Source organism: Ananas comosus, linkage group 14 (assembly GCF_001540865.1).
Source record: "Ananas comosus cultivar F153 linkage group 14, ASM154086v1, whole genome shotgun sequence".
Classification (NCBI taxonomy): domain Eukaryota; kingdom Viridiplantae; phylum Streptophyta; class Magnoliopsida; order Poales; family Bromeliaceae; genus Ananas; species Ananas comosus.
Window position 1 is genome coordinate 5159949 of NC_033634.1, and position 12434 is coordinate 5172382.

At 33.9% G+C, this 12434-nt stretch overlaps 1 protein-coding gene and 1 pseudogene across 1 annotated transcript; one reads left to right on the forward strand and one right to left on the reverse strand.

The window, feature by feature from the left end:
- Positions 4988 to 7321, reverse strand: LOC109720099 (annotated as a pseudogene).
- Positions 8073 to 8517, forward strand: LOC109720100 (glutamate decarboxylase 5-like). The gene is made up of 2 exons (XM_020246984.1): positions 8073 to 8171; positions 8283 to 8517. The coding sequence occupies exons 1-2, from the start codon at positions 8086 to 8088 to the stop codon at positions 8515 to 8517; spliced, it is 321 nt and encodes a 106-aa protein (XP_020102573.1). The 5' UTR covers positions 8073 to 8085.

Genomic DNA, 12434 nt, shown 5'->3' on the forward strand with positions numbered 1-12434 from the left:
ACTATCGGAAGTATAGAGGATCTAATGTTTCCAACTTTTTGATCATTGGATCAAAAATTATACGGTTGAGATGATTGCGGCTCTCTCAGGATTGAGTAGTACCCCTAGGGTTGAGTGGTCCCTACAGGGTAATAGCATTAATCCAAGGTTAAAAATGATCAAAGGTATTGATCTAAGGGCCAAAAAATTGAAAGTACCAGATCCTCTAAGCTTCCGATAGCATAGTAGCTCTACTATATATATATATAGAGAGAGAGAGAGCACTAGGCTCCTATGCTTTCGAAAGTACAGAAGTGTCCGTACTTGTAAGTTGTTTTCAATAATGGTACATCCGATTCGGCGATCAGTTCCGTTAGATATGATCTACGCTATTAGAACTACCTAGAAACTAAATTTCATAATTTTTTGACTTCGTTTGTCTAATAAACGAGTAGCCTCAAAATGAACGGCTGAAAATAAAAATCTCATAAAAAACAGTGATTATAGCGAATTATTTACAAAGATTTATTTGTTATATCAAATTAAGGTGCCGTCTGATTTAAAGTTTATAATATTTAAAAGATATCACATATTTTATATTTAGAATAACAAGTCTGTTACTAATTTATCAAGTCACTTAGATTGAAAAGTTGTTAAACACTAGTATATATTTATTAATGAAAATAATAATTCCACTGCTTCACTAACAAGTTTTACAACTACCCAATTTGAGCTATTAATAATAATTTGAATATTTTTAATAGAAAATATAGAAGAATATCGAAATATTACAAACTGTGAACCAAACGAGACATGAGAGTAAACTTCAATTTCTCTACCGGTGCCTCTAATTTATTTTTTATCTTATCATTTTATAGTTCAAAAAATTATACTTAACTATTTTAAAAGTTAACTGATTTTTATTTTATCATCATGTAATTTAAAAAATTATACGTAATATTTGATGAACTAGGATTTAATTGGATGGGTGGATATGTGGAAAATTTGGGGACCGAAAAAAAAAAAAAAAAAAAAAATTCATTCCAATGGATCTAATCAGATCAGTATGTGTCAAATCTAGGACAAGAAAAAGAAAGAAAATATAATCGTTCGATGCATTAGATTGTGTTTACGTATTCGTATTTGTATAAAATCAATAGAAGCAACGACGATCCTTTACCTGGATTTTAATGAAAAGAATACTTCGAATATGTTAGAAATCCCTAGACATCTTTTACCCAAAAAATTTTTTCGGTTTTGATAATAACTATGTTATATTTGATATTATTTTTTTGATAATATTTCATTATCTTATTTCATTNAATGAATACTAACTTGATACATTTAAACCACAGGGTAATAAAGTGAAAAAATGTGAAACCATAGGAACGGTATTTGAAATTTATCCTTTTTAGAAAGAGCATCTATCCACATAGCATATAAGGTTGCAATTTATTATTGCGTAAAATAAATTCAACATACTATCTATAATAATAATAGATTCAAAAGATTAATCAGTTAAGTTGGGTTGAACTTAAAAAGTTAAATAGGACTGCGATTCACAATAGACCTAATGACAAAAGACATAATAATAAATCTAACGTTTAGATAATTTGAGTCATATCGAAATTTTTAAATGCGGTAGTTGAGTCCTTTAAGTAAGATTAGCGCTCTTTATATGATAGCATAAGTCAGAGCCTTTTCTTTAGTACAGTGGCAAGTCCAATTATCAATACGTAAGACATGACGTATAATTAATTAAAAGAATTTTTAGTTATTATGGATGGAGATAAAATTAGGAGAGAGATTTGGGCAAAATTTTTAATCTTTATCTAATTTTATTTAAAAAGTTATTGCTAAAAATAATTAAATTTTTTTATAAATTTGTACGAACTAGATTTTTTTTTTCTAAAATTAATTTATTTTTTAAAAAATAATTATTTCTAGTTAACAACTAGTAGAAATAAGAAAATAGATTTCGGTTCCCAGATTGATGCGAAGGCTTCTGATTAACTTGCACATGTGATTCAAAAATATCACACAGATTGTCTTTTTTTTTTTTTATATCGCACAGATTGTCTCTTTTTTTTTTTAGAGAGAAAGGTAGCATGCTATCCGCTTCGTTTATTTTATTTAGAAATAAACTTAGCTGAAAATGTGAATCAACTAGGATTCGAACTTGAGTCTCGGATACCAACTACCAAGCTCTTTGCCACTTGCTTTAGGAACGGTCGGTATATCGCACAGATTGTCAATATATTAATAATATATAAAACTAGTATTGTCAAAACCTGTAGCAATGCTCAATACATAAATATTGCCTCGGCAAGGTGTGTCCTTAAAATTGACAAACCTTATTAAATATTTGAAGTTGAATATCGTGAAATTAAAATTTGATTTAACAAATGTGAGTTATAATATATAAAGAGTCCGTAGAACAAAAATAAATAAATATATAATCATTAAAATACGATATTGGCGTCCAAAATTTGTGATTTTTAACATGGTGGACTTTTATATGTTACGGAACAAACTAACTCAATTAGATTCTAATAATGAGATCTGTATTATGTAGAGCTCAAATGCTTTAATTGGATGTTTGGTACAATTCACAATATATATAGGGATAACTTCAAAAAACCCCCCCCTGTGGTTTTCAACTTTCTCACTTTAGTACCCTATGGTTTAAAATGTATCAATTTGCCCTCCTGTAGTTTCGTTTTTCTTTTTTTTTTATCAATTTTATTATTTTTTTCCTCAAATCAATGACAAAATTAAAATTAAAGGGTACTAAAGTAAATATTCGGTAAATCTAGATAGATATCTGATATTTTTTTGCATATAATTTAACGAAATATTAAGAAAAAAGCTATAAAAAAGGTAAAAACAAAACCACAGGGGGGGCAAATTGATACACTTTAAAGTATAGGGTACTAAAATGAGAAAGTTGGAAACCACGGGTGGTTTTTTGAAGTTTTCTCATATATATATATATGAGCTACTATGCTTTCGAAAGTATAAGAGAATTGGTGCTTCCGACTTCTTTTATCTTTGATTAAGGATTGTACGATTGGAATGATAATAGTTTCCTAAGGATCGAGTTGTTTCCTTAGAGTTGAGTGGTTTCCAGAGGATATATAATAATATTAATCCAAATATTAGAAATGGTCAAGGGGGTTGATCCAAGGGTCAAAAAGTCAGAAGCACAACTCCTTTATACTTCCGAAAGTATAATAGTTCTACTATTATATATATAGAGTCTGGTTGGGATACTATCGATGGCACCAAGCGTTTGGTGCTATCGAGTTTTCCGCCGTTAAATTTAACCCATCGACTATTTTCACCCGTTAAATTATACTATTAAACCAATAACTTACTCAACCTTAGAGAGCCCATATCATCATAACCATACTTTTTTTCATGCAATGGCTAAAAACCTAATAGTACCAATAACTTGGTGCTATTGATAGTATAACAACCTAGTTCTATATATATATATATATATATATATATATATATATATATATATATATATATATATATATTATATATATATATATATACACACACACACACAAACACACACGGAGTCCGGCTACTATACTATCAGTAGTACCAAATTCTTAGTACTATCGAGTTTTCTGCCGTTAGATCTACTCTTTGATTATTTTTATCCGTTAAATTATACTATTCAACGAACCACCCACTTAGTTCTAGAGGATCACTATCATCCCAACCGCATGTTCTTTCGTCCAACGGTCGAAAATTCAATATTATCAAGTGATCAATTTTACCAAGCTGTGGTTGGACTTTTGAAATCGGATTACATTTTTCTTAATATAAATAAGATTCCTAGAAGTTTCCCAAAAAAGTAATAATAATAAAAAAAATACTCTAGGTCAAAAGGAGCTTCCCACTTCGTATGAAATTGCACTGAAAAATGACAATTGTTTTAATAATTTAGTGATATAATTGTTCACAGTGTGACATATTTCCCCCTTGAATAAAAGAGGGTATTTTTCAAATAATAATAGAAACATAAGGAAGTGGTATTACTCCCATGAATCTCATGTGCAACATAGATTTTCCAAGTAAAGAGGAATTGAAGAGATGCATTATTAATGTTTGAGGAGAATAAGTATACTTTGAAAAGAACCAACTTCAAGAGTAGGTCAAGTTGTTGATTATTTCCTCTCCCCTCTTCCTCTCTTCAACTTTTTTGACAAGCTTTTCAATGTCAAATAAAGCCATCAACCAAGCAAGTGCACAAGAAGCTCACTTCAACAATTTGAAAGTCAACTGATTGTTTTTTATAATAAATAATAATAATAATAATAATGATAATATATAATAATTTATTATTATACTATTCAGAGTATATGGATAGTATTTACTATTTAATTTTTTTTATTTTTGAATTATTATTATTTCACCTACTTCAACGACATTCTAAATATTTAATGATAAAAAAATTGATAGTAAACATTATTCTCATATTATGAATAGTATTTTAACTTAATTCAAATCAGTCTTTTATATATAATATATATTAGCGATAGTATATGAATAATATTTATTATATTTCAATTTTTTAACTATTGTATTAATACTATTCCACCGAATTCCACTAAACCCTAGGCATAAATGTATCATCGAAATAATAATTTCATTGCAATTCACTACAAAAACCACATTTCCACTGTATTGGTTAAATACTCATTAGTCACGTACGTGATCCAACATAGGTTAAATTTCCAGTAAAATGATCATCTTATTCTGGACAAAAAACAACTAGATAGTTAATTATTCTAATGAACATATCAAGATTGTAAACATATAGAGACTATTCGTAAATTTTAATGCATTTTACGAAAGAAAACATTATAAAACTTGGTAGGGTACCTTACAAATAATTCTTATTACTTAGGGCATTAAAAGCACCACATTATTTTTCATCTCAAATCTTTATGTACAAGCTCAAAGTCCATCAATTTTGATTGTTATATATTTAGCAAACACCCTTTGTTTTCCCGCTTAGCAAAGGCACACTCTTTTGAATCCCTCCTACCTCTTGCTTCACAACCTTAACCATTGGCTCATCCCCCGCATTCTCGCCAGGTCCAAATTCGATCGTGTACCGTATCATGGGCACCGGCGCCCTGATCATCGAATCGAGCTCCTTTAATGCCATTTTGACGTGCAAGAGGAACTTCTCGGCCAAAGTTCGGCCGAAATCCTCACGAATGACCACCCGAAGGACCGTCGTGTTTTCCAGATCGGGCGGCAAAGTGTAAGCAGGGACGATCCAGCCAAACCTCCGCAGGAGGTTAGAGAACTTGTAGGCCAGAGTTTTGTCTCTCTCTTTGAATGAGAATGCCACTAGTGGCACTCCTTGTTCCTTCGAGATTATGTCGAAGTGGCGCGCCCGTCGCGTCGAGCCCTTCTCGGAGGATCTTAGCACTCTCCATGCAGTTATTCATCACATTCCTATAACCCTGGAGGAGTCACAACATTCATTTGTACTCTCTAATTTAAATCAAAAACTTTCATTTATTATTGGTATTGTTTGTAGCCATGTGGTGTGTCCACATTGGCGGGTTTTAATTTAACCCGATCCACTTAGAATGTGGATTAGGGCTTATCCTAATAGGTTTAGGATAATAATAAATTATATGTTTCTTATCAGTTAAGAAATATATCTACTAGAGGATATCTATCATATCCTAGTTCTTATCCTAATCTCTTTGTGAGATTCAGGATATTTAGGGGTTCCGTTATTCTATATATACGTCCCCTTGTTTCTCCCATCTGAGACGATTGATATTCGAATTAATTCAATATTCCATTATTCTCTCTTTTCTTCCTCTCTGGGATCTCCAACTACGTTCCCGGGGTTTTGGAGTGTGGACATAGAAGAGGACTCTGGTAGCCCTCTTCGATCGGCATCCGTCGCATCAAATCCGCATCCGATCCGTGGCGTAAGGCGTACGCGAAGGAAAAGGCGAGAAACGTGGGAGATCCAGAAGCATCGAGACAAGGACGATCCAAGAAGGCTTGTAAAACAAGTAATTCGATCCGATTCGGGCTCCCGGATAAGTTGGCTATCCGGTTTGTAAGTTTCCGCTGCCTATTATTTCCAACAATTTATATGTAGTTTAAAGTATAATGTACACAAATTTAAACAATCTAAGAGATTTTGGGATTTTTGTCCAAAAATTTTGTCTAATAAACATTGTAGCCATACATACATAAAAGGATCATTGTTTTGTTCAAATTATAGAAAGAATATGTACATCGAAACCTAACCGTAGGAACTGATAATATTGAGCGGTTATTTGACTAGAACCTGCACCCAAAATGAGAATTTATTAGAAATTCTTCGACAAAGATTCGAATACAATCATACAAGTATGCATAAAAAGTGCATTGCCACTACACAAATATAAACTAATTTGTACAAACATTCGCGCAATTTCCAATTTAAAAGTGTACAAAAAAAGTATAATGCTTTTGTAATTTACTGCTACGTAGTCAGAATGCTTTGCACTCTTTGTAGTTTTAGTTTTATTTTAACGTAAGAACGTGCCAGTACGAGGCGATATAATAGTAAAGCGTAAATCGCAGAATTAAAAAGTGTTATATTTTGATTATATGTAACTTATAAAGTATAGCATGGTACGGTCCTTATTCGATGCAAATCTTTTCGAAAAAGTTAAAGAAAATCAAATCAGAAGTACAAAATATCATACTGCAAATAAATAATAGTAAACTGCTGATGCACTATATATATATAGAGTCCGGCTACTATNTTACTTGTGTAGCAATTTTGTATTTTATATATATATATATATATATATATATATATATATATGAGTAGAGCTAGAATACTTGTAAAAGTAGCATGGGAGTGATACTTGTGTGTTTTTAGCCCTTGGATGGAGAGATGTGAGGTTGAGATGATGGTGGTAGGCGGTGGTAGGTGGTGGTAGGTGGAATAGTGTTTGATCTAAAGGCTATTAGTAATCAAAAAGTAGATCCAATAGTTAAAAACACACAAGTATCACTTGAGTGATACTTGTAAAAGTATTCTAGCCCTACTCTATATATATATATATATACTTTTGAGGTAGCATACAGTTTTTAAATTAATTGCACCACTTATTCCCACTCTCTTTTTCGTTGAATCCGATACTTAATCTTCTAGTAGAATTATTATGCCATTGGTCCCTACTCTTTATTTGTCTTTTCACTTTGATTTTGAATCTCTTTTTCTGTGTGCGCATTCTATCGCGTCAAATCCAGTTTAATCACCTTCAATGATGTTCTCCGTACTTAAGACCATCTTAATCTCGCATGCGACACTTATATTTAAAATATCTAACCATTTTGGCATTCAATCATGTGTGACATTGATATCTAATGCTCTATTTAGAATTGCAGAAAAATAGTGTTACATACGATGAAAAAATTTGATAAAAAATATTATATTTGTTTCCGAACAGTAGATAACATTTTATACTATTTTATTGCAAAACGTAAAAGTAAATTTCAATATGCTTCCGTTCTAATTCTGTTTAGTCTATTAGTATTAGAGATGCTTCAATACCAAACGGATTCAAAAAATAATGAAATTAATGTATGATTTGATCCGGCGTGACATACCCTATCAAAATAACTTTAAAAAATTTGAATAGTTGGATCGAGCTGAAACAAAATATAGAGGTATGGAACCTAAAAATACGAAAAAAAAAAAAAAAAACAATAATCAAACAGAAAAATGAAATGGTGATAATTGGGAGACCAATAGTGTAATTAATAATTAATGTGTTTTATTTTTTAACGAAGTGGAACCGTTTTTCCGCCGATCCCGTAGGCCCGAGCTTCCTCCGCTCACCACGCCGCGGAGCTACTCCACGTGTCACCCATCAACGCCTCCACGTGTCCACTTTCACCGGATCTTTTTTTTTTAATTTCTATTTTTATTTTTATTTACCGTGGAATGAAAACCTCTCCTCTTTCTTAAAAAGGCTAAAACCCTATTTTCTAATTCTTTTCATATACGCACCAATCAAATCAAATCAAATCAAATCAAATCGAATCAGCGAGATGGTGGTGACGACGACGACGACGGATACCGCGGAGTCGTTGCACTCCACCTTCGCCTCCCGTTACGTGCGCGCACTGCTTCCCAGGTTCGATTTTTTTTTTTTGTCTGCAAAAATTTAAGTACCGTGACACAAAATCATATATAATAATATTATATATTATTATTGCTATGATAATTCTAAAGTAATAATAATTAGGTATAAGATTCCGGAGAGGGTGATACCGAAGGATGCGGCGTACCAGATAATCAACGACGAGCTGATGCTGGACGGGAACCCGCGGCTGAACCTGGCGTCGTTCGTGACGACGTGGATGGAGCCCGAGTGCGACCGCCTCGTCATGGCCGCCCTCAACAAGAACTACGTCGACATGGACGAGTACCCCGTCACTACCGAGCTCCAGGTTCAAAACGAATATGAATATTACGTATAGAAACAAACAGACACTCTCAATAATATAGTAAAGGATTAATTTTATACAGATCCTTGCAAACATAATAAATGACAAGTAAATTTCTATAAAGTTTAATTTTTATATATTGTTCNCTCCTTCGATATCGAGCTCGTTCCCAGCTCGTACCTGTACTACTCTTCCAAAATTATCTCTCTTTTCTTACAACAATAATCTCCTAACGTAGGCGCAGAACTATTTTAATCTTAAACTCGCTCAACTCTTTTAACCTGTTAAGTCTAATCATCATTCAAAATATTATAGTTTGATTCAGAGGTTTAATTCTACCATACATTACCGATCGTCCCTAGAGTAAGTGGCAAAGGGCTCGGTGGTTGGTACCCGAGACCTAAGTTTGAATCATAATTGATTCACATTTCTAGCCAAGTTTATTTCTAAATGAAATAAACGAAACAGGTAGCGTGCTACTTATCTCTCAAAAAAAAAAAAAAAAATCTACCATACATTATATATATAACTATTTCAAATCCTAAGAATGTATTAGAATCAAAATAACAACATCATAGCAACATCATAGCACGTAAGTGATACAGACAAAATTGTAAGAACAAATGTAATAGAAGGCCCTCATAACTTCAAAAGTTTACGAAAAAAAAGCAATTATAAAANTCTCTGCGGACTACAACAAAAACTCGATTTTTTCCCCAAAAAAATTTTACGAACAACCAAACATGGAGAAAAAAATTTTCAACTGAAATTTTTTTTTAGAGGGGTTTAACATAGATCCAAACACTCGTGAGTTCGGCGGCAAGAACCGCGAAGGAGGAGGACGACGAAGACGACATGGACGAGTTGGCGACGAGAGCGGCGACGACGCTACTCGTGAGTCCGCCACCGCCTTTTTTTGGGTGAATCGTTCGGGAATCGCGAATAATTCGCGAATAATTATTTTTGATAAAAAAATGCATCTTTTTTTGAATTTTTCGAAAAAATACGGATACGGGCGTTTAATTCGGTTATTCAAAAATTTGCAAACAATTTGCAAATTATATGCGAATTAACTAACAATGGGTGTCAGCCGTAGACCCCACCATTAGAAATAGTTCTTTTTTTTTTTTGCAAAGATAGGTAGCATGCTGGAAATGTGAATCAACTAGAATTCAAATTTAGAAGATCGCGAATACCAACCACCAAGTCTTACGAAAATATGTGTTTAGTGGCAGTGGGTGACTCGTAGCGCGAGTTGGTTTGTTCCGGGATAGTTCGTGGGTCCCGGCGGAGTCCCGATGCGGTTTTCGGGACTTCCGGCGTGTTCGGCAATCGGTTTTGGGAAACCGATTTCCTTAGATTCGTTGGTGGGGATTGTAAGTTAGCATTTTGTGTTCATGGGTTGGATTCTAACTCGGTGGGCCCTTCGTAGGTCCGGTTGTTTCGTCTCCGCGGTCAAGGGTCCAGTGCCAGATACGTATAGGTAGGTACTTCGATCCGAAGTCGGTACAGTGGTGCACGCTGGGTGATATCTTCTTAGCCTTACTTTCTCGTTATTACTCCACATGCATATATTATATGTTGAGCCTAGCACCTATACCATATTTCCTTATTGCTCTACTTAGTTGTTTTACATATCCTGTTTCATGTTTAGAGTAGAACATTTGCGTGATTATTTGTGATATCTGTGACCTGGTTGGTCGGTTCCAGTATCCCGTATCTGTGACCCATTGGTTCGGTTTATTGCAATGCTATCGTGACCTATTTGGTCGGTTGGACTATTTGATGACCTATACGGTCGGTACGCCTTGAGGGGCAGGATTGTCGGTAGTTGCCGACGGTTGGTTATTGAGCATATCAGTATTGATCGCTCGAGACTCGTACGCATTTCACGAACACCAGCTGTTTGATCCACCGCAAGAGGGTGTTCTTTTTCGGAAAAGTGGTTCGATGTGCCAACCCGTGAGCCCAGCTGTCATGCCGTGGACTTCAGCGGAAGCTTACCAGTTACGTGCACAGACCCACCGTGTACACCACAACCTAAAGTGTACACTAGGCGTCTACAGTCAGCATAGAAAAAGCATAATATCTTAACCAGGTAATCAAAGAAAAACTTAAAAGTTCAAAAACTTATACTACACATAACCTTATTACAACTGAATAGAACAAGTACAATCTACATAACCCAATATACATCACTAAACTAAACTGCATAAACTTGTAGAGGTTTGTCTATTTAAAATCGAGAAGGCTCTAGCTAGCCGCTGACCCCTCGCCGGGAACCCTAGCCTTTCCCACTGCGGAAGACTTTGCATAAAAATAATCAACAAAAGGGCGTGAGAACTATTAAACAATAGTTCCTAGTAGGTAAGCTGCCGAGAGTGGTGAAGTATACCACTAGGTCAACTGAGGCATGTATAAACAACAATAAGTAAGTACAGTAAATGCAACAAGTAAATGAAGTAAAACAACTATAGTATGCCTCGCAAGATATGTTTTCTAACTTGTCTTATGTACTAGTTTATTATAACAAGTTCTATAATACATGCTAATTAACAATTTAATTAGCTATATGTCAGGCTGTATGCAAAATATCATCATTATAATTTAGCTAGCTAATATCATATAGCTATTTCCCTATCCTATCAAGAGTGTAAACATTCAGGAACTGTCACTAAACTATTGACCAACAGGGATGTCAATCTTCTAGTATGCTCATTACTAGGTATACTCAACTGATGATATAAAATATCTTTACTACTATGTCCATCTAAGGTTAAAGTTCTTAACATTAACCCAATTAACAAGAGACTTACAAATGGTAAAGTCCCAGCTCGTGTCGTGCCTAATGGCCCGTGGAAGTCAACACTACCCACAACAATCTACTTCGGAGCTCAGTCTCAGACGGAAGCAAGCAATCTTTCGCTAGGCTAACTCCGGAGTACCGGCTTGTGGGGTGCGACCCTCACAAGCATGTGTGAATGAGCACATCGGCAAGCAAGCATAATCCATAGCATAGATATCATAAGTTCATCATATCTCTAACATGGAATCTTAACTCGACACCAGGTCGACAAATAATACTAAGTCATAGTCCACTATCAACTACTTGGTGATATGTTTCTAGTAATAGATAGTATGACTCAAATAAGTACATACTTTACATCATATTGATGATTCTAACGGGCTATACCCTCATATTCACATATAGTTCTCTCACTACTCTCTATACATAAGAAAAGTGGTTTACTGAGGTCATATTCAATGGCTCCTTCTAGTATTCATATGACTCATGGCACATATTCTATAGTTTTACAAAAACCTCCACTATCTGGAGTAAACAAGTATCATGCAAGTAATTTTTCTTGACTATACAAGTATGACATCATATCCAATTCTAGTTATTTAACTAGATTGTATTCAATAGTATAACATTCATGTTATAACATAATGCCCAGTTCTAGTTACTTAACTAGATCATATATAAGAACATGAAGTTCATGCTTTTTCTACCATGTAAAAACGATACTCAGCTTGTTAACGCAATTAGGCGACGCATCACATAAGGTACTCTATATACATGGTTTCTACACAATTCATTTCATAATCTAGAATTATAGCCTTGTTAAACAGAATATGCACAAAAGTCCTGTCATCTTGTCTACAACATGGGATTGCATAGTTTAGCTCGATGGTTGAGAATAATATTATCCTATTGACTTAGTTGTTCATCTAAACTAAATGTCATCATCATAACCTTACCTCCATTTATCATTGCATGATGTGATATTTCACTTGTCTATACAAGTATGCTACTATCATATAATGCATGCTAAGCAAACAGGCGATCTATACATAATAAGCAAATTCCATAATTTCATCTCTACCATATAGAGGTTTCCTTTAATCCAACATACTATGCTTGTTATACATGCAACAAGACATCCAAA